At 43.7% G+C, this 24,124-nt stretch overlaps 1 protein-coding gene across 5 annotated transcripts in view; it reads right to left on the bottom strand.

Annotated features, from left to right (window-relative positions):
* NEK11 (NIMA related kinase 11) overlaps positions 1–24,124 on the bottom strand; it is a 377,860-nt gene that overhangs the window by 116,219 nt on the left and 237,517 nt on the right. For all 5 annotated transcript variants that reach the window (XM_075587096.1, XM_075587095.1, XM_075587098.1 and 2 more), the window contains one exon: positions 20,715–20,835. In XM_075587096.1, the coding sequence (XP_075443211.1) occupies positions 20,715–20,835 (121 nt within the window). The remainder of the gene's footprint in view (positions 1–20,714; positions 20,836–24,124) is intronic.

Below are 24,124 nucleotides of genomic sequence, written 5' to 3'. Positions count from 1 at the left end.
TCCCTCCAGCTTGCAAATCCTTGCCAACCATCCTCTTCTTGCACCACCGGCTGATTCTTCGTCGGCACCTACCCCTCCACTTCAGCAAGCTAACTTTGCATTCCAGGAGCCAAAAGATTAATTCTCCACCTCTCCAGTTTCAAGGTCAAGTACACCTCTCACTGTTTCCTCAACAGCAAGTGCTGTAACCATTGATGGTACTAAGACTCCCGATTCAGGGCCTCATGCAGAGAGCAGCGAATTTTAAAAATGGCGAATTTCATAAAAAGGAGCTTTTTTGGAGAGTTTTAATCTCCATATGCAGAAAAGTGCGAATTCTGCTATGTTTAACATGGATGCGTCTGGCGAGTTTAAATTGGCGAGATGCGCGCTTCAGAAATGTGTTAAAACAAATTCGCGCCTTTTTTTTTCCCTTTGCAATGGCCGCGAGCGCCAGTTTTTTTTGGCGAGGCAAAACGGAGACAATCGCGCCATTTTATTGGCGCGAACAGCCGCTAGATGCCGTTCGCGCCTCTCTGCATACGGATATATTTTAAACTGGCGAGATTGCGGTTCTCGCCAGCCGCGAGGCGAGTTTTACAAATAGAAATGAAAAATTGGCGCGATTTTCGGAAATCTCCATTTTCTGCTGTTTTCTGCGCGATTATCTCCAAAAAATGGCGAATTTCGAAAATTCGCTGCTCTCTGCATAGGCCCCTCAGTGTCTTATGTCCCTATTACTGCAGCTAAGGATTCTGTTTCAAAGTCAAGTCCCCCTTTCTCTGGCTCTCCTGCAGTACCTGCTGTAACCTTTGCTAGTTATAAGGCCTCAAATTTAAAAGTAGGTTCCCCTTTCTCTGACTCTCCTGTAGTGTTTGATATACCTATCATTAATGCTAAAACCGCTGCAGGGAGCACAGATGAATGGTAAGTGCATAAAACAAGAAGAAAAAAGAAAAAATAGTGCAATTCTGTGTAAAACAGGGAAGGGCCTGATAGATGAAATTCCACAGAGATGTACACTCACATTTTCAGGAAAAAGAAATTGGCCTTAAATCCCAAAAGGGAATCTTTCGTGGTTGTTCTCGCAGTAATGTGGCTTCAATGTAGAATGGCAAGCAGAGTAACAAGTACTCTCACGTGGATGCAAAAAAAACACAAAAAGAAACAGAATTGTGCACAGGGTCACAGTGTATTAAACAACAACACACGTAACTTCAAACGTCAACTCACATGATGACCCTAGATTATGGCATGGTACGATAACAGCTGGATAGGTCTCCGGCGATTGGCGTTTGGAGTGTTGCGGTCAACGGGGCTCTTGCATAGGGGCTTGTGCGCCTTCAGCTCCCTGCAGTCCCTCCGTCTCTGTACTTCCGTGTTCCACTCGCAAGACTGGAACCCGGTCGCCTGTTCAGAGCAAGGAGTGAGACTACCGCAGGAGCTGTGTTCACCACGATCTCTAGCTATTACACCACACTCCAGTGTGGAAACAGGGTAAGATCAGCCTTATCGCAGATTTTTTTTACCCATTTTCTCAACTGCAGTCTCCCACCCTCACCTACCTGAATTGTAGGGTTACATACTTTAGGGAAAGCTGATAGTAATGGGTCCGTACACTGAGGTACTATGACTTGTGGTGTAACTAAATATGCAATGTGCTAGACAATAGTCTCTTTAAGTGAGGCACACATATAGATACTCTGTCCATAACTATTGCATCGAGAGATACTATGTTTTTACTATGACGTACCGCTGCTCTCTTTTTTCGCTGGTAGAGTGGTTGTCTAATTACTGTCTCTTATTTGGATACATGGATGGCTGATGCTGTCCTGACCTTAACTTGGATAGACCAAGTAAATATATGCTATGGTCTTGGATGGTAGAGTGATATTGATCAAACTCTAAAATTATTTGTAAACATGGTTATTGCTACATATAGATGCTAGAGATTTACAAACAATTATACAGATGCATCCTGTTATTGTTGAGTGGTTGCCACAGTGAATACTACACTGTGTTCCTAATCAGTAGCTTTTTTAAATATATTCTTACACATTGTTATACAAAGCTGATTACCGCATTGATTTAAAGATATATTTATTAAAGAGATATTTTTAATTAAAACCATGCAACATTACAGTACATAGGTATCAGCTCACTAATCTCCAGATACAATTGGATTATCCAGATTATTTATAGATCCACCTCCTAGGTTGGGGAACCATTCCCAGTACATTTCTGCCACATCAGTCAACTAAGAGTGTTGAGTGCACACCTGTGGGGCCTTTTTTTCCTGCCTCTCTTGACACGTTATTTTTGTAAATTTAAATCATTCCCCTTAGTGTACCTCCTCCTTACACATAACTATAGACCGAGTTAGAGCGGGTGTCAACCCTTTGTTTTTCTTATAGCAAAAAATACAATACATTACAATTAAATAAAAACAAACACTTTCTAAAAAAATGCATTGCTTGTCACTGTGCTTATCTATTCCCAGAAAGGGGCATGGATGGACACATTGGCAGTCAATGGGCATCCTAAAAAAAAATACACAATTAAATAAAATACAATCAATGTGTTTCTCACCTTTGCCGAATTCACTCTTGTCATCCTACTGCGGCACCAACTCTTGACTCAGATCGCATTGCTCAACAGCCTAATGCGCAGAAGTCCATGATCCTCTGTTGATTGAAAAGACGTCTCTGGTAAGTTGTTCCTTTCTTTTTTTTCTTTTCTTCTTTCTTCTCTTCTTTGAAATCCAAAAGGGTTCGGAGATGTTAATCTGACGGCTTTTTGGGCTCAAATGAGATGGGACAGGCCTTAAAAAGGCCTGTGACATCACATTTGGTTGACACATGGTACACCCTCAATCTAATGGGTTGGTGTACCATGTGACAGCTTCCATTTTTTTTAACAATGCAACATCATCTTAAAGGGAGGGAAGCCAGCCAATCAGGTAGCATATGCTTACCTCCCTTAAGATGACGTCACTTCTGCAAAAAAAATAAAAATGGATGCCAATTCCATGGTACACCAACCAATCGGATTGGTAGATATACCATGTGATGCCTTTCCTTTTTTGGAGTGATGTGACGTCATTAAAAAGGGAGGGAAGATAGCCAATCAAGTAGCATGCCTCCATCCCTTTTTGATGACATCACAGCACTCCAAAAAAGGAGTGTTGTTGCCCACGGAAGACATGGAGGAAGATGAGGGTGGCCTTCATCCTGGCATGGGTAAATTCAACTTTAATTTACTTTAATGCTAGCTGGATAATGCAGTATGGGGTGCCAGTATCTCCCTGCATTGTTTAAATCTCCCGCATCACGTGACCGGAACATTTAAACGTGCAGGAGATACCAGCACCCCATACGGAGGCCTGTAATTCGGGAAGCAGGGGATACCCGAGGTTGAAATTAATGTGATTCCGCTCAGGCGACCCCCTGCTTCAATACTGTGTTATTAAAATAAAATAAAAACAGTGCGAACGCCAGTAAGAGCTGTGCAGCGAGATGCAGCTCTCTCTGTGCAGCTCTTACGGACTGCAGGCAGATCGCAGCGGCAGAACTTAGAAAAAAGCTGCAATAAGGACACTGCGGTATTGGCATTTTCCTACCTCAAGTTTTTTGACTTGCGATAACTCTTTCTGAATACCGTGATAACACAAATATCAGACCGTGAGGTAGGGTCATGTCAAACCGTTCGATTTGGCAGTGATAACATCAAAGCTACTAGAATAGGCCCATATGCTTCTTTTGGTATTACATTATCTTACAATATTATTGATACAAGCTTTTGGTGCACTGTTTATTTTTAGAAGCACACGTAAAATGTTGCTTAAATCATGATGAATTCACACAAAAATACTTCTCTCATTGAATGTCATATTTTTAATATTGTTCTTTATTTTTTCAATAACAAATTATTCAAGAACTAAATTTTTTTTAAACAGGGTAACGGGTACCCAGAGGATTTGGCGCCTTGTACCCGGCTACCTGGTTTTTCACTTACCTGGGGGTGGAGGAAACTTACCTGGGGTGGAGGAAGCCCGCGGCGATATCTGAACAGGTAAGCAGAGGTGCGGGGGCGATGGGGCAGCATCAGCGGTCAGTGTGGAGCCCGCGCGGGAGCTGCAGGACTCCATACAGCCGGCTGTCCAATAGGAAAGCTTCTTCTCCTGCTCCGGTCACATGATCCCAGCTCACAGTGCAGTATGGAGTCCTGCAGCTCCCGCGCGGGCTCCACACTGACTGCTGATGCTGCCCCACCACCCCCGCACCTCTGCTTCCCTGTTCAAATATTGCAGCGGGCTTCCAGCAGGTAAGTAAGAGATACTTTTCAACTACCCTGACATTACCTGTATACCCGGTGCCGGGTCCACTTTCCAGCGACCGGGTAACTTCCGGGTAGCTGAAAAGCCGCCGGGTAACGCTGGGTACATCACTAATTCTTTTTTATTTGTGAGTATATTTTTCTATGCATCTTACATGTAATTTGTCAGTAGCAGAACACAATGAAGCCTTACAATTACAACTTTAACACGCACTTCTAACTATCTTTCCAAACCTACATAATACAGTAAGTATTCCTCACTGACAAAGCTAATGGAAAAGTTGCACTGAAATACAAATGCGTTGCTTGTATTCATCAGGAACCCATGTGCACCCGTTTACAAAGACATTTTAAAAGCAGCGCCTTTTAGCCATCTATAATACTGGGGAATCACTACTACAGTACAGTGCAATTTACATTTAATAAACAATGCTATGCCAAAATATACCTTCCAGAGCAGGAAGACACCTTCAGTCACATTGTAAGAACTCTGGGATAAGGACTCCACTTCCCTAATATTTACTTTGATTTTTCACCCCTGTTATGTCTTGTTTAATAGCTCTGTAAAGCACTGCATACACTAGCTGTCTAACTATACTATTAGGGCCCATTTAAATTCATCTTAAATTAATGGCCGGTAAGGTGTCTTTCAGCACCAAAATATGACTTATGGCGTAGAGCCACTTTGTAAATATGGGCCTTAATGTACTTCTCAGACTACATAATAAACATAGGTTGAATTCATATTTTCCTTTTACATGACTTTTTTTTTATTTTTTACTTTAATCAAAATATGATTAGTTGGTGAGGATCCAAAGAAGGGTTTAAGTTCTCATCAGAGACTTATCTGTTACATCTCTGAAGTTATTAAAGTTCATTTCAGAATATCAAACTCCCTTCCCTTCTTGCGAAACCTTCACTGACATCAAATCTCTGAAGACATTAAATGACACATTCTGCAGCCCTACAATAATTTTGCTCTATAATAATATGCTCCCGGCTGGCAGAAGTACCATCTGTTATAAAATAGTCATAAACTCAGACTAAACCAGAAAAGCAATTAAACCATGCACTTTTCAAGAAACGGAGAAACAGAATTGTTGGTTTTAAAGAGTATTGAGATTATCACAAAAACAAGATTCCAACAAGACCAGGATTAACAAAGGCAATTATTTCATATGGCCAGGAGAATGAATATGGTTTTTTCCTCCTTAATTGACAGGCTACTAGTACTTGTCCACTTCCTCAGAAGTCCAGAGAGACCATTAGCAACATACATAACAATGTTAGGTTAAAATGCCATTTAGCTAATACCATTAGTGGGAGCACAGCACAGGCTTTAATTCGGTGTTTTCTAAAAAGATAATGCAAGAGAGCACAAAAGCATCTATACACCCACCTGCAGCAAACATATTACTTTACTTTTCAAGTCAATATCCCCAGACACAGCGGGCACTTATGTCCATAACTCAAGAATAATAACAATGTAATGTGGATTATGAAGTTATTTTGAATTCTAATTAGCTCTCATTCAGCAAAAACTTTCAGTTTAAAAATGTTTACCACAATTATTAACAAATACACAGTACACATGCTTTGAAATTGTTCTTCTTAGTTATAATCTAAGAAACATTATAGATATTTTGATGATTATGCCAGTATCCAATCTGGGCAAGTGCTCTGTGTTCTTTTCTTTCCTTCCCCAGGTAATGTAAAATTCATAAGTATCTCACCCAAATATTTTGTGAGTGGTAAAGGCAGTGCAATTGTGATGAGTAACCAACTCTTAAGTGATTCTTCAGGTACTCTCGAGACGATGTCCCTCAGATGAGTAGATTAGAAAGGATAGAGAGGATAGAGAGGACACAAGGATAGTGCAGGTTTCTTTATATATGATAGAATAAAAGTAATACACTTACAAGCAAGTTGTATGTGCAGGCAGTGAGACCACCCAGGGTCAGACAATAGAGGAAAACAGCGACACTCCTTCCTTCACGGATGCTCCACCTGTGACGGCCGTCCACAGGGGAAGATAATGTCCAGGGAAGGGAGAACCAAATCTTGTCCAAAGATCCTCAAAAATGTCCACCAAACCATTGGGGGTCTTCAAACGGGCTGTAATGCTCACCCTACGCGTTTCGCTTCACTAGAGCATCCCCAGGGGTTAATTTTGTGTCCTTCTGTGTCTCTCTCTATTTTATAGCTCCTACCGGTGCTGGGTATGGTGACGTCATCACGCATGTGATGTTGATGACATCACAGAGCATTCCATATCATGCCATGTAGTTATGGTAACAGATATAAACAAGGAAATGCTTCGCGCGACAACCCTAGACTGAGCAGGCAACAGTGTATCCAAAACTAACTGATACATGGAGGATTCCGCATCAGAATGCCAGGTTGTTATGGCAACGAAATAAACAAGGAAGTCTCTATACATAACAGCCCTAAACTAGATAATAATAAGCAGCGAACTTTCTAAACAGTGATATACATAGGCGATAACAGATATATAAAGGAAAAGTTTCCAGGTACATAGCTGAATATCTAGAATTTAAAAAACAGAGATTAGAATAAGTAATGACACATAAGTTTAATATAACATTATAAAAATAAAAATAATATTGGAAAAGGATATTAAAAGAGTATTAAAAGTATAAAGACAGATCCATAAGTATCTTGCTCCACTGAATTTAATATGGTTGTAAATGCAATTATATGTAAACAGAATAATTCATAGGGAAGAGGGTAATGATAGATTAGGAGATATAATTGACCCTATCCATATATGAGGGCAATGACGAATATACACACCAAAAATTGGTATATGCCAGAATTTTAATTTTTACTTTTAAACTTTGTTCAAATTAAAATGTAATATATATATATATACTAGCTGAGAGACCCGGCGTTGCCCGGGATGTGAACCGTGCTCACACTGACACACACTGCTCATTGTTCACACTGCACACTGCACACACACTGCTCATTGGTTGCACTGACGCACACTGCGCACACACAGCTCACAGTGACACACATTGCACACTGCACACACACTGGTCACACTGACACACACTGCACACTGCACACACACTGCTCACTGCTCACACTGCACACACACACATACACAGCTCATTGCTCACACTGACACACTGCACACTGCAAACACACTGGTCACACTGCACACACTGACACACACTGCATACTGCACACACACTGCTCAATGGTCACACTGCACACTGCACACACACTGCTCAGACTGACACACACTGCTCATTGGTCACACTGCACACACTGACACACTGCTCATTGCTCACACTGCACACAGTGCACACACACTGCTCATTGCTCACACTGCACACACTGCACACACACTGCTCACACTGACACACACTGCACACACACTGCTCACACTGCACACACAGTGGTCATTGCTCACACTGCACACACTGACACACTGCTCATTGCTCACACTGCACAGTGCACCACACACACACACACAGTTACAGACAATCACAGACAGTTACACACACTCACACACAGTCACACACACTTACACACACTTTCACAGTATCAAACAGTTTCACACAGTCATAGACACTTACACAGACTTACACACACTCACACACTCTCACACTGTAAAACACTTACACACACTGTCACACACAGTTACACACAGTCACCGACACTTACACACAGTTTCACACAGTCACAGACACTTACACACACTTACACACAGTCACAAACACTCACACACAGTCTCACACAATTACACACACCAGCACCAACACCCGCTCCCCCCCCCCTCCTCCTGCGCAGGCAGCGGGGACAACGGTGGGGAGAAGGTGAAGCGGGGACCGGAGGGGCATCCCCCCTCCCATCTCACGTCCCGCGGCCTGTCAAGCGGTGACAGGGGGGAGCCGGGACCGGAGGGGCATCCCCCCTCCCATCTCACGTCCCGCGGCCTGTCACGCGGTGACAGGGGGGAGCCGGGAGCGGAGGGGCAAGAGCAGCACGTAGCATGTGGAGGGGGGGGGGAGCTCACCCGTCTAGCCGCTGCCTCACTCATCCTGCCGCTGCCTCACTGATCCGGCCGCTGCCTCACTCATCCTGCCGCTGCCTCACTCATCCTGCCGCTGCCTCACTGATCCGGCCGCTGCCTCACTCATCCGGCCGCTCCCACGTGGATGTGAGGCGGGAGGCCGCGTGTTGTGGCCGCTCCCCCGCGTGTGTCCCGGGCGCTCGCTCCGCTCCCCCGCTGACTGTAGCGGCGCCGGGGTGTGAGCTTGGGGGGGTGGGGGGTGTGAGCTTGGGGGGGGATGAGCTTGGGGGGGGGGGTGAGGTGTGTGTGAGCTTGGGGGGGGGGTGGGAATGTCTGTGTGTGTGTGTACACGGGACTCCGGGTAAGTTCGGGCACAGGGAGGGTGGGGGGGGGTGTGGAAGTTGAGGTGCGGTCCAACTGACGGGGGAGAGTGAGGGGCACCGGGAGGGGATTGTGTGTGTGTGTCCCCGTCCGTGTCCGTGTGTGTGTATGTCCCTGTGTGTGTGTGTGTGTGTGTGTGTGTGTGTCCCTGTGTGTCCTTTGGCCCGTCACTCCGCCTCAGGCCAATGAGAGGTGTGCGGGCATCCAGGCAGGCAGGCATACAGTGCTTTCACTAATATAGTATAAGATATATATATATATATATATATATATATATATATATATATATATATATATATATACATATATACTAAAAGGTCCCCAAAAATACTTTAAAAAGGCAAAATAGTGGAGAAAGACACGGCAGTAGTTATGTATAAGAATAATAAATAAATGTTATACTAAAAAGGCATTGATGTTGAAATCTACATTTAGACCCTTGGTTGCAGTGTGTTTAGGCAGTGTATCCAGGACTCTCGTTGTATCCCTCTGGGTACACTGTCTAAACACACTGCAACCAAAGGGTCTAAATGTAGATTTCGACATCAATGCCTTATCTGGAAGGTGCAGCTAGTAAATAAATGCTAGCTCAAGAACATCAAAGTAGAAGTGGTAATGGAATATACCAGCGCAAACTTCAAAAAAAAGATTCTTTAGTAAGATATCAAATAAACACATAATAAAACAGCACATATGCAAGTGCTACAAAGGGAATTAGTGGAAGGTTTTAAGTCCACACATATACAGTATAGATGGTATAGCCGATAGGAAAAGCACCCGCTCCCGGCTGGGTAGTATAAACAGTCCCGTTAGAGATGGAGGAAAGGGGCGCTAGTCCAGCCTCACATGACCCGCAATCATGATCACTCCGTTGGGGGAGACACTCACAGCAAGGCAGATGAAGGTCAGCTCCGGTAGGGCATGCAGCCGCTCCCGGTCCTCCGCAGTGAGCTCTGCACGTCTCCGTCAGCTGAGCATGAATGGGTGTGGACAAAATCACCTGCACTGCCTTCACAGCTGAGATAGAAAAGCTCAAGGCAGTAGCATTGCTTGGACAGCTGGCAGCCAAAAAGACAATTGATACCTGATATAGCTAACCAGCAATAATAATGTGATAGAAATGTAGCTTGGAAAATGGTCAAGATGACCAATGAGGAATAGAAAATAGCACACAATCTATTCCAACGCGTTTCGTAGCTGTTGCAGTCAATCAGGAGGTATCAGGAGCCTGGGGGTGGGGCCAAGCAGAAGAGGCAGCGGCTGGGACAGGAAAGAGGTGTGTGTGTTTTCTGTGGCTGTCCTATGGGTGCGAGGGAGGGGGAGTGAGAGAATGATAGGGAGGGAAGAGAAAATGAGAGGCAGGAGGAGTGAGAGGGAAAAAAAAGGGGGGAGGAGTGTGTGACAGAGGGTGTGTGAATCTATTAGAAAAACATTGTTATTTTTCAGTTAGATAGAAAAATAAATCTCAACGTAATTTGGGGGACACAAGGCTGAATGTTTGCCTACGTCACCAAATGCCCTTGCACTGTTCCTGGCTGGCAACACCAGTAATAGAACTATTTAACTGGTCACTATTCATTCTGAAATGAAAGTTGAATAAAATGTAAGTTTTGTTTAATGGAGCACATTCACAGGAAGGGAAGGTGACCAGGGGAATAGCTCAGGGATCAGTACTGGGATTAGTGTTGATTAATATCTATATTGGTGACATTACAAATGGTCTGGAAGGGAAAGTATGCTTTTTTTTGTACATAACACAAAGATCTGCAACAGGGTTAACACTAGAGGGGGGGAGTAAACAAAATGATTCATAATTTAGATAAATTAGAAATATGTTCACATGGTTGTGACAGCTATAATGTACTGTAATGCCAAAAAGTTCAAAATAATTCATGTACTGTAGGTCACAAAAATGCAAAAGACAGAATACAGAATTAATGGCACTATAATATCATTACATTAGCTGTCTTAAAAGTAAGTAAGCAATGAAACAAAGCAATAGTGTAAGCAAGCAGGATGCTAGATTGTTTCGGTAAAGACACAGTATTAGCAGCAGAGAGAGGTAGTGATGCCACTTTATAGATCTCTAGAAGGACATAAATACATTGGAGATTGTTCAAAGAAAGGCAACTAAAATGGTGCGTGATCTACACAAGGGGTGTGCAACGTAGTGGGTGCAAGATTTTTCTGGGGGTCACAGTGGTTGCAGAGGCCTTGAGCACTTCCCCGAGGCATTTAAATTAAATGCCGGGGATCGCGTGAGGCCTCTGCAACAACAACTTACCTCGACTCTGCCGGCGTCAGGACTCGTCTCCATGGCAACGCGGCATCAAAGACGCTGCGGGATCGTGACGTCACACGCCAGCAATGCGGCATCAAATGACGCTGCGGGTCAAGTGACGTGATGTTGCATGACCCCGCGCCATCATTTGACGCTGCATCAAGGTAAGGGGGGTGGGCGCGAGCACCAGAGGAGGCAAGGCAGGGGGGCACAGCAGCAAAAGTTTGCGCTCCCCTCATCTACACATCAAACTTATCAATAAGAATATTAATATATACAACTCGGTGGGAAGAAGGAAGAGGGAGGATTTGATAGAAACTTTCAAATACATAAAGGATTTCAACAAAGTACAGGAGGGAAGCATATTTCAGAGAAAGAGGACCAGAGGCCATGCTCTGAATCTGGACTGTGGTAGGCTCAGGGGAAATGTGAGAAAGTACTTATTCAAGGAAAGGATGGTTGGCTTCTGTAAGTTCCGCCCCCCCCCCAAAAAAAAATTCCGCACCCCCCAGTTTGTGCACGCGTGATGTCCAGTACATCACACTTGTATTTCAAATGTATAATTTCAAGGCATTCAGGCAGCTACATTAGGTATGAAACCTACCAGTTTCTCTTTCTTTTATGGCAATAATGGAATGACACAAACAAACACCCAATTTACGCTAAAGAAGTGGTGTTCAGCTTTTTAAGAGCCATTGTGCCCTCTCAAAAATTCTTCTTACAATATTAAATTTCAGCCTAGAGAATATTTAAAATAGGTAATACAGCTGAACCCCGTTATAATGCGGTGTTTGGGGTCCACATATTGCCACCGCGTTATAACCGGGATCGCGGAAGAAGAAAAAAATGGCCGCTGGGGGAGGGGGGCGGGAGGCGGCGTCGGCAGCATGGACGATACCAGAATCTTTGTGTGTGTGTGTGTGTGGGGAGGAGGAAGGAGGAGCTGGCAGCAGCACCACCACGATCCCCAAGAGAGGTAGGAGAGAGTTGTGTGATTGTGTGTGTATACATACGCATGTGGCAAAGAGGGGGTTAACATAAGATGCTGCTGCAAGATGTTCTTTTCCCCTGCAGGCTGCAGATTGCAGCGATGGGTGAGCAGAAGGTGCATATGAGGGGGCTTGTCCGCATTAACACTATACCTACAGCATATAGCTGAGTGTGTTTATGGCCAAATTGCGCAAAGCTACTAGATATTCCAAGCACTGGCTGTGGGACGTAAATCACTAACGTCTCTCTACCTCTACTCTCATTCCAGCAATTGACTCTAAAGAAAGGCTAATTAAAAGCAGGAGAATGCATAAGATGGCGTGGGGAGGAGTTTCTCATCACTGCTCTACAACAAAAGGCTGCTTATTCTCTGCACATATGAAGGGGGGGGGCGGGGAGGAGAGAAAAAGTGACTGATCTTGTCAGGGGTGGGGTTTAACTACAGGAAACATATGTATACAAATAAAGATATGAATGGGTGTAATATTGTTTTCCATTCTCAAAAAATCTTGTAGCAGCATAACATCCATGTTGTTTCCTGTTTGCCCTGTGCTAGTTAGCCCCGCTCCCCATAACAACTGACCACTTGAAATCATTTGCAGGAAACAGCATGGTAGCTATGCTGCTACAAGATTTATGAGAAAGGAAAACAATTTTACTAAATTGGCCCAAGCTTGAATTGGGGAAGAACTATAACAAACAGAGAATTATTTAACTTTATAGATGAATTGCTACATAGCAAGTAGCAGTTAGCCTCTCAATGCCATTAGTCCTATACATTCCTGAGAAGCTAACTTTAGTGCTCAATTTCCTGCTGCCAGGGCTTAAGATCTTACCATCACATTGATATTACCCCTAGCATATCTGGGAATATATACTGCACCGACACACTTTATTCGAGCAAATACCCGGTATGTACCTGGCAGATACCTGGAATGCGCCGCTCCTCACCTCTGACAAGCCCCGTTGCATTTGCCTTCCCAGCCTGGGTTCATGCCTGGCTGATGGGCGGCTGATCTGTTAAATGATAATGATTAGGATTTAATAGGCTGCAATGCTTCGCGTGTCTACCAGATGGCATAAATTCATGAATTGTAATGCAGTATATATATATGTACTGTGCAGTATTGCAGCCAACGGGAATAAAATGCTTCAATCCCTGCCGGAAAATAACTCAATGTACTCGGGCAGAAAACAGTCACAAACCTCAATACACCCGGGTATACCCGAATTCGTGGGACTAGCCGAGCTCGAATAAAGTGTGTCGCCAGTGTAAGCATGAACACCATAGAATGTATATATGAATGATTACCATAGCAGTTGTATTATGTCTAAAGAGATTAATGTGTGATGGGCTAACTCTGTGAGGCTACATCATATCAATTATAATCAAACAATATATATATCAGTGTACTGCTCGATTTGGACATCTTTCATTTAGGTGTTTCACCTTAACCTATAGATAGGACTAATAGTCCTAATAGTGCAATCTCAACCCCCCATTTTGTGTGTGTGTGTCCGTCTCCATCTCCGTGTGTGTCTGTCTCCGTGTGTCCATTAGTAATAAAGCTTTGGGGAAAAAAAACTTGATGTTCTAAATCGGGAGCCATACTCAACCCGCGTTATAAGTGGCTTAGCGTTGTAGCGGATCGCGCTATAACGGGGTTGAGCTGTAGTAAATTAGAATCTATTTTTTTGTTAAGTTTCAGTTTTACCTTCCTATGTAATATAAAATGTATGTACTATAAAATGTGCTAATATTTGACATCAATATTTCTGTTTTATATATATACAGTTAGGTCCAGAAATAATTGGACACTAACACAATTTTCATCATTTTGGCTCTGTACGCCACCACAATGGATTTGAAATGAAACAACCGAGATGCAATAGAAGTGCAGACTTTCAGCTTTAATTCAAGGGGATGAACAAAAATATCGTATGAAACGTTTAGGAATTGCAACCATTTTCATACACAGTCCCCTCATTTCAGGGGCTCAAATGTAATTGGACAAATTAACACAATCATAAATAAAATGTTCAATTTTAATACTTTGTCAAGAATCCTTTGCAGGCAATGACTGCTTGAAGTCTGGAACGCATGGACATCACCAAACACTGGGTTTCCTCCTTTGTGATGCTTTGCCAGGCCTTTCCTACAGCGGTCTTCAGTTGTTGTTCATTCGTGGGTCTTTATGCCTTAAGTTTTGTCTTCAGCAAGTGAAATGCATGCTCGATCGGGTTGAGATCAGGTGATTGACTCGGCCATTGCAGAATACTCCACTTCTTGGCCTTAAAAAACTCCTGGGTTGCTTTCGCAGTATGTTTTGGGTCATTGTCCATCTGTAAAGTGAAGCGCCGTCCAATCAACTTCGCTGAATTTGGCTGAATCTGAGCAGACAATATATCCCTATAGACTTCAGAATTCATCCGGCTGCTTCTGTCTTCTGTCACATCATCAATAAACACTAATGACCCAGTGCCATTGGAAGCCATGCATGCCCATGCCATCACACTGCCTCCACCATGTTTTACAGATGATGTGGTATGCTTCGGATCATGAGCCATTCCAAGCCTTCTGCATACTTTTTTCTTCCCATCATTCTGGTACAGGTTGATCTTAGTTTCATCTGTCCAAAGAATGCTGTTCCAGATCTGGGCTGGCTTTTTTAGATATTGTTTGGCAAAGTCTAATCTGGCCTTTCTATTCTTGAGGCTTATGATTGGTTTGCACCTTGTGGTGAACCCTCTGTATTTGCTCTTGTGAAGTCTTCTCTTTATGGTAGACTTGGATAATGATATGCCTAGTTCCTGGAGAGTGTCCTTCACTTGGCTGGATGTTGTGAAGGGGTTGTTCTTTACCATGGAAAGGATCCTACGATTATCCACCACTGTTGTCTTCCGTGGACATCCAGGCCTTTTTGTGTTGCAGAGCTCACCAGTGCATTCTTTTTGTTCTTAGAATGTACCAAACTGTTGATTTGGCCACTCCTAATGTTCCTGCTATCTCTCTGATGGATTTTCTTTTTTTTTGCAGCCTATGGATGCCCTGTTTCACTTGCATTGAGAGCTCCTTTGACCGCATGCTGTGGGTTCACAGCAACAGCTTCCAAAAGTGAATGCCAAACCTGGAATCAACTCCAGACCTTTTACCTGCTTAATGTAATGCCGCCACCCACGGCACCCACTGCGGCTCTTACCTCCGCTGTCGGAGCGCGCGGCGTCCGGTCCCGTGGTCTCTCCTCTCTTCCTGCAGCCCCTGCTGCTCGTGCGTGCCGCCGGGGCAGACCCCCGCGCGCGTCTACAGTTCCGGCTTTTCCTCCCGGCAGACTCAATCCGCCCCTTCCATCACGCGCCACTATGTCCATCTCCACTGCCACCAATGTACTTGTTCCTCCCACACCTGTCCTGCATCCTGCCTCAGCCTATCAGCGCTCTACCTTCATCTGACATCACCGCTGGGGGTTCTGATTGGCTCCTATCAGTATATAGTGCTACCAGCCCAGAGCTGATTGCTGAGCATAGTCAGTCTCTGGTTGTGCTTGCTACAAGCTACTTCGCAGTCTGCTCTTGTCTTCCGTTACAGACCCTTGCTTGAATCTGGACTCCTGATCTCTGGCACCCTCGAACCCCGGCTCGCCCTACGGACTTCTACCTTCTCCTCTCCTCGACTTTGGCTTTGGACACCGACTAATCTTGATCTCTCCGACCCCGAATCTGGCAAGTACCTCTATGACTCTACACTCTCCTGTCCCGAACCAGGCTATCCACACGACTCTGCTTACCGGACCCGCTCACGCAGCTGTAGGGCGGTGGTTTTCCTGTATCCCCACCTCAGCCTCACGGTCCAGTCCGGTTTGTGGTGAGCACTCCTATAGTCCCGTGACACTTAATTAATTATGAAATAACAAAGGAATAGCCCACACTTGTCCATGAAACAGCTTGTGAGTCAATTGTCCAATTACTTTTGGTCCCTTGAAAAAGAGGGGGCTACATATTAAAGACATGTAATTCCTAAACCCTTCCTCCAATTTGCATGTGAATACCCTCAAATTTGCATGTGAATACCCTCAAATTAAAGCTAATAGACTGCAGTTTAAGCGCATATTCATTATTTAATTGTAACTTGAATTTATGTATCAGTGTCCAATTATTTCCGGACCTAACTGTATGTATGTATATATATGTATGTATGTATATATATGTATATATATATATATATATATATGTATATATATATATATATGTATATATATATATATATGTATATATATATATATATATATATATATATATATATATATATATATATAAATAAAACAGAAATCTTACTTTGACGTCAAATATTAGCAAATATATGGATATATATATGTAAAACAAAAGAATGATGAGCGCACACTCCTAAATGTACAATTTATAAGTATGTATTTAAAGCCTGGCCTTCGGCAGCTATTGCTAATTCTGGGCCTTTCCTCTGTCAGTCCTGTTAGAACAGGCAGTGTAAAGGTTAATTCCTTCAGTTGGCCTGTTTTGCATTTCAGCTCTGAGTATGTAGCGATATTCAGGGGCGGGCCTAAGCAACCTTTGAGCATGTTAATCCAAAGGGTGGATATGGGTTGGAACAACCCCTGATGTGTGTGAGCCAATCGGTATCCAGCTTTGAGTTGTAATGATTCAAAGTTAGAGACACTCCCTGAGGATATTCAAATTGAGACATGTTTCATACATTTAGAGTGAGTGAGAGTTAGTCTTCAGAGAGAGGTGAGAGCGATAGGAAGAGAAGAATAGTTCTCCCCCTCTTGCCCCACCTGGGTAAGGAGGGGGGGAATCAAGCTGCTATGAGCAGAAGGGCAGAGAGCATATCAGGCCTATCATGTTCTGCTGTATGCTGTGTATGCTGCCCTGAATAAAGATCCACAGAAAGAAGCTGCTGTGTGTGTCCCTGTTCCTGGTGTCTGGAGAATGGAGTGTCAGTGGGGGTCTCTCCTCTGGAGGCCCCAGGGGATCCCTACTGGCTTGAGGTGCTGTGGAGCTGCGCACTCTCTACACCCTGGTGCGCAAGTTGTCTCAACTGGCTCAAGCATCAGCTGACGATGCTGCCCACCATTACATTGCCATGGTGTATGAACTGTTCTACCCTGATTTACAAGTGGTGTCCACGTACTCCTCATCCAGGTCTAGCATGGACCTTCCTATCGTCCGGCATGGCGACCGGAAAGAAGGCTCTCTGCTTGGGCCAACTGTCTACGTGAATGCCTTCCACAACGTACCTGGTGCTGCTCCGCCTCCGGAGTCATCCTCCTCTGCGCCTGTGTCAGCGGCGCTCAGTGGTCTGCCGTCAGAGCCCTGCGGGATCGCCCCACCTGCTTACTGTGAGGTGCGTCCTGCTACAGCTCCAGTGAACCGCTCTGTGAGGGAGGCGCCCTCTGTCGAAGTGCCCGCTGTTCCAGACACCACCGAGGTATCGGCCGATGCCTCCCACGTACCCGATGTGGCTGGGATCTGCCCTGCTACTCATGGTGGTGAGCTGCGTTTCCTGTCTACGGATCCCCGCTGGGATCTCGCCCAAGAAGCTGCGGAGCTGTATCTGTGGCGCCAGCAGGAGATGTGCGGGGCTCGTGCTCGCGCACTCTCCTACATGCGAGCTGCTGAACGACACTACGATGACCTGCTGCTCCAGAGTCGACTGTCTGGAGAAGTGCCGGCCGGCACCACCCCTGATGACTGCATCGACTCCACTGTTGCTACTCCACCACCGGGAGCTAAGATGGCCGCCAAGTCGCCCAGCCGGGTGAGCTCCAGCAAGATACAGGCCGCTCCGGTGATCAATACCCTTCCGGTTGATCCTTTCCTCCTGACATGCAGGGAGCGGAAGAAGTCCCGGGAGGCCCTTCAGGCCAAGGCGCTGGTTGAAGCCCGCTGCCATAAGACCAGAGGGAGGGGCAAATTGAACTTGACCCAGGACTGTGCCATTGCTCCTCCCGGGGAGAGTTCCCTGAACATGCCCCCTAGAGACTTTGGTGCTGGCCCCTTGTCACCGGAGGCCCCAGTCCCTGAGTCATCTGTCCCTTCTGCCCCGCATTCCCCATCCATCACCAGTCCTAAGGTGCGACCCTTGACCCCCAGGCCCTCTTCACCTGGAAGCCCTGTGTCTCCCTATGGACAATATGATGTTATGTCTGTTATGCCTGATATGCAATTGGAAGGGTCTGTGCATTGGGGGGATTGTGATGATGAGGGGATGAGTTCAATGCAATCTGATAATGTATTGTCTCCTGTCAGGGAGGAGGCAGAAGGAACCCCTGTATGGGAAGGTCCTATATGTTAGGTGCTGCCGGGTACTGCTACTGACCGCAGCTTAGTGAAATTTAGTAGAGCAGCCCGAGTAATAGTTCATAGGTTCAGAAAGATGGGATTTGAGTTCCCATATCTCCCTGAGAAATTGATGAGAACTGTAGAAATTCACCGCTTAGAGAGGGTGAAAGAGGCCATAATTGCCCACCTCAGGACTTATGCAAAGGATCCCGCCTATGTGGATCTGGACAGAGCTCCCCAGTTATTAAAACTATGGATGGTTGGGAGAGATATTCACATAGACCGAGTGGAATATATTTCTGAGTATGGGACACGAAAGTGCTATTCAGTAAAGGTACCTGATGATACTGGTAGAATGGTCAGGAAGCCTGACCCTGCTCATTACTATTAATGCTTTAATACTGCTGTGTTAGTAGAAATATTATGTTCAGTCAGTCACTGTATTGTCATATATCTGTGTATATGCAGTAGTTATGTCAGTTCTGTCCAGCTGAAATGTATAGGGGTTAATGCATTCAGCTTATGTGAATTTACAGGTGTTGCACAGTATGGTAGAAGTTATACCTGCTGTAAGTCCAAGCCGGGACGATTGGAGTTTTACCAGAGGGAGTATATAGCCTGGCCTTCGGCAGCTATTGCTAATTCTGGGCCTTTACTCTGTCAGTCCTGTTAGAACAGGCAGTGGAAAGGTTAATTCCTTCAGTTGGCCTGGTTTGCATTTCAGCTCTGAGTATGTAGCAATATTCAGGGGCGGGGCTAAGCAACCTATGAGCATGTTAATCCAAAGGGTGGATATGGGTTGGAACACCCCTGATGTGTGTGAGCCAATCGGTATCCATCTTTGAGTTGTAATGATTCAAAGTTAGAGACACTCCCTGAGGATATTCAAATTGAGACATGTTTCATACATTTAGATTGTCAGTTATTGAGTGTGAGTTAGTCTTCAGAGAGAGATCTGAGAGAGATAGGAAGATAAGAATAGTTCTCCCCCTCTTGCCCCACCTGGGTAAGGAGGGGGGGGAATGAAGCTGCTATGAGCAGAAGGGCAGAGAGCATATCAGGCCTATCATGTTCAGCTGTATGCTGTGTATGCTGCCCTGAATAAAGATCCACAGAAAAGAAGCTGCTATGTGTGTCCCTGTTCCTGGTGTCTGGAGAAAGGAGTGTCAGTGGGGGTCTCATCTGGAGGACCCTGGGGATCCCTACTGCCTGGAGGCGCTGTGCACCCTGAGAGAAAAAGGTAACCTGTCCCACACCACCTCGTGTCCCTGTCCTGGGTTCTCCCCACAACACCGCGGAGCACTCAGCCCTCCTGTTTATCAGCAGGTCACAGCACCAAGACCACACAGAGTGACCAGAAGGAGTGTACCCCCCAATCTCATGTCGGGTGGGGTACCATAGAAGGGTTACATATTTAATAAAAAAACAGACAGCCTATAACCGTTCATGATAATAGACATATAAAACAGAGACGAAACAATATAAAAATGGATATCAGTGGATGCTGTAGTCCTTAATAGGAGAGGTTTGTGGGAACTTGAGGGTTAATAATGACAATAAATGATATTGATATTAGGAGATTGAATCAATTTAGCCTCATAAGGGGTGTGATTGGTAAAGCTGGTATAATAACTCCTGCAATGTCCTGCAATAATTTCAAACAGTTTCCAACATGGAAGATGAAGATCCTTTAACTCCTAACAGTGCAGACTGCTCCTTCACATGGGGCTCCCAGCTGACGGGCGCGCTCAAAGCATTGATCCCGAATCAGCATTTTGTGGGGCTGCACTGTTAGGAGTTAAGGGATCTTAATTTTCCATGTTGGAAACTGTTTGAAATTATTGCAGGAGTTATTATACCAGCTTTATCAATCACACCCCTTAGGAGGTTAAATGGATTCACTCTCCTAATATAAATATCATCTATTGACATTATTAACCCTCAAGGTTCCCACAAACCTCTCCTATTAAGGACTACAGCATCCACTGATATCCATTTTTCTATTGTTTCATCTCTGTTTTATATGTCTACAGTATTATCATCTGCGGTTATAGGCTGTCTGATTTTTTTATTAAAAACATACTTATTAATTGTACATTTAGAAGTGTGCGCTCATCATTCTTTTGTTTTACATGTGTGTACTGTATCAGGAATGGGTTATTCCTTGGTGAGCAGCCTATCCCTCCTGCATATATTACTCGCTTCATATACAACTATTTAGTCTGATATCTCTCCATATATCAGTTGTTATAACCTATATATATATATATAAATATATACATAAACATTTTTGGGGAGAAGACTACGATTCCATGAAATAAGGGTTAAAAAAGCCATTACAATAAATTATTGAGAGTTGTTAACTGAAAGGTTTGCAGTTATAGCACTCACCTCGATCTGGAGGTTCAGAAACACAAAGCCTATCTGGTGTGTTCTCACTTTCATGATGCTGGTGACTTGCAACCATTGGCTCTGATTGTATCAGGTGCTTTGGCACATGTTCTCCAGGCCCCTAGTTTCCGAAAACAGTAAAAGGAAAGACGTTATAAAAATGACACCATTCTACACCAATAGAGCATGCTGACCAATACTAAATGTACTAAGAAAATAAAAACACATACTTTAGGACTTTTAAGGTTGTCAACGACATCAGTTTGGTCCCTAAATAAAGTAAGGACTAACAATATAATTCATACCAGTATATGGTTACAGTACGGATTAACATCAGTCTCCCTCCACAATAGCTTCAGAAAAGTAACCTTGGTGCATTAAAACACCAATTCCCCGACTTCATTTTTTTTCTTTTACAGAATCAGAACTGGGGTGTTCCCTGGTGCCGAATACTCGTATTTGTTAGTTGCAGGGACTCCTGGTTTACTGAGATACTTACCATTTTAAGTGCCAGTGTTTCTGGACCCTATAGTGAACTCCTTATGTCTGCCACCCCAGCCTCACTCCCTTGGGCCAAAAGGAAGCTGTGATGTCATCAGACCATGACATTGCAGCTTCCTATTGAATGATCCTGGCAGCCACCGCATCCGGTGCAGCTTTCTATCGGTCGTGTTACCTGGACCTTTAAACTTTGCAGAGATACCGGCACCACCCCAGCAGTAAGTATCTCTGCAAGCAGGAGGTTGTACCTAGAGCTGAAAGAAACAGGGTTCAGCTCCAGAGACCCCTTGCTTCAAACCTGTGATAAAAATAAATATATATGTATTTTTTTTTTAGAAAGTAAAACGGTATTGCTGCTTTCAGCTAGGAATAGTGCAGTTGAGTTCTGGGGTTTCCGATTCTATAAAAACAAAAAATGGGTGATTGCTGCATTAAAGTAATGTTTGCAATAACAGGCTGTTGTCTGATTGCAGGAGATTTTAAACTAGGATGGAGGGAGAGGGCAAGAAACAGATAACAAACTAAATAGAATAGATGGGGAAATAGAAAGGGGTCGTGGAGGTAGAATGGGGGCAAGTGCAAGTTTGGCAAGCAGGGAGACACCCATAGTAAATACAGATAATACTAGAAAACTTCTAAAGACTAAACCCAATTGGCGCAGAAAGGCAGAAGCAGATAAGATAATAGTACAGGTTGAAAAAAAACTTAAATGCATGCTTACTAATGCAAGAAGCCTGACAGAAAATGGGGGAGCTTGAATTAATAGCTGCAAAGGAGCAGTATGATATCATAGGCATTACTGAAACATGGTGGGATGAAACTCATGATTGGGCAGTTCATTTAGAGGGTTATTCCCTTTTTCTGAAGGATCGAGCAAATAGAAGGGGAGGTGGAGTATGTTTATATGTTAAACCGGATCTAAAACCTATTATAAGGGAAGAAGTTTATGAAGGGAATGGTGAAAATGTAGAGACCTTGTGGTTAGAAATAAGCAGTGGAGGTAAAAGTATAAAGAAAATGTTTGTAGGGATACGCTATAAACCACCAAATATCTGTGAGATTGAATAAGCCAAAATACTTTTGCAAATGGAAAAGGCATCAAAACTAAGTCATGTTTGCATAATGGGTGATTTTAATTATCCAGACAGACTGGGGCAATGAGATTAAGGAAACAGGTTTTTGGGACTGCTTACATACAATGACATGACCCAAATTATTGAAGAACCGACCAGGAGATGGACATTACAAGATTTGGTAATATCAAACAATGTACAAGTAATAACTATTCAAGTGTGGGAACATTTGGGTAACAGTGATCATAACATGGTCTCATTTGAAATAAATGATTAAAAAACGGATTACTTGGGTTCGACAAAGGCCTTAAACTTTAGAAAGGCAGATTTTAATAAACTGATGACTAATCTACAAGAAATACATTGGGATGATGTTTTTGCAAGGAAAATGTAGAAGATAAATGGGCAGTCTTTAAAACGTTGTTAGAAAAGCACACTTGGCAGTGTATACCCTTGGGTAATAAATATAAAAGACATAAGTCAAAACCAATGAGGCTAAATAAACAGGTAGGGGAGGAAATGAAAAAGAAGAGGAAGGCGTTTAGATTCTTGAAGTCAGAAGGGACAGAGGCATCGTATCAGAATTATAAGGAATGTAACAAACATTGCAAAAGGGCAATCAAATAAGCAAAAATGGATAATGAAAAAAGGATTGCAATAGAAAGTAAGATCAACACTAAAAAAATTATAACAGAAAATATAGGACCCTTTTAGTGTGAGATGGGCAGGCAGATATTGGAGATAAGGAAAAAGCACAGGTATTAAACAAATTATTTGCCTCCGTGTTTACCAGGGAAGAATCAATTTCAGAAGTAAGATCCCATGGGGGAAACATTAGGCAGTGCAGTGCATGTCAAAATCCGGAAGAAAAATGCCGGAGGCTGGATCGCTTCAACGTATGGAAAAAATCTTTGACAAAGCACACGCATGCACGAAACGCGTCAGAGGTTCCTCTCACAGTCTGTGTGATACTATGTTGTGGAGGATACAAAAAAGTTTTTTTCCAACCATTGAAGTGATCCAGCTTCCATCATTTGTCTTCCGTGTTTTGACACGCAGTGCACTGCCTAATGTTTCCCCTGTGGAATCTTACTTCCGTAATCTCGTCTGAGCAAACTTTAGGCTACCACTCATCTAGTCAGGAGATTGAATATGACTATTTTTTGGTTTCTTACCAAGTTTGCTTTAGTCTAGCCCCAGGGGAGAGATGCATTAGGCCAGTGAGGGGGTCCGAGTGCTCCTTCTAATTTTGTTATCTTTCCTCAATCTTGGAGCATTTATGCCCTGTTACTAGCAACATTTCTTTATCAAGCCTGATAATAATGTCAACAAACCTTTATACCAAGTATTTCTTATGAATACACAGTGTTCAAATCGCCAAACACAATGTTATGGATTTTCTGTGTGCACACTCTTAAGCACTGACACAGGAGCCTAGGTGCTCTGATTTTTTCCAATAATCAATTTCAATAGTAGGGCCGCAGGAGGAAGCCACAACCTCTATATTAACGAACAATTGGTTAACTGATGAAGAAGTTCATAGGTGGCTTGATAAAATTAAAGTAAATAAGGCACCCAGCCCGATGGCATACATCCAAGAGTTCTTAAGGAGTTAAGTTCAGCAATAGCCAAACCATTACATTTAATATTCAAGGACTCCATTTCCACAGGCTCAGTACCACAAGATTGGCGTAAAGCAGATGTGGTGCCTATATTTAAAAAGGGATCTAGATCACAACTGGGGAATTACAAACCTGTAAGCCTGACACCAATAGTGGGGAAGCTACTTCAAGGTTTAATACGGGATAATATTCAGGAATACCTAATGGAAAACAA

Source organism: Ascaphus truei, chromosome 2 (genome assembly GCF_040206685.1).
Source record: "Ascaphus truei isolate aAscTru1 chromosome 2, aAscTru1.hap1, whole genome shotgun sequence".
Classification (NCBI taxonomy): Eukaryota; Metazoa; Chordata; class Amphibia; order Anura; family Ascaphidae; genus Ascaphus; species Ascaphus truei.
Note: the sequence above shows the minus strand (reverse complement) of the source record. Positions and strands in the feature narration are given on the sequence as shown.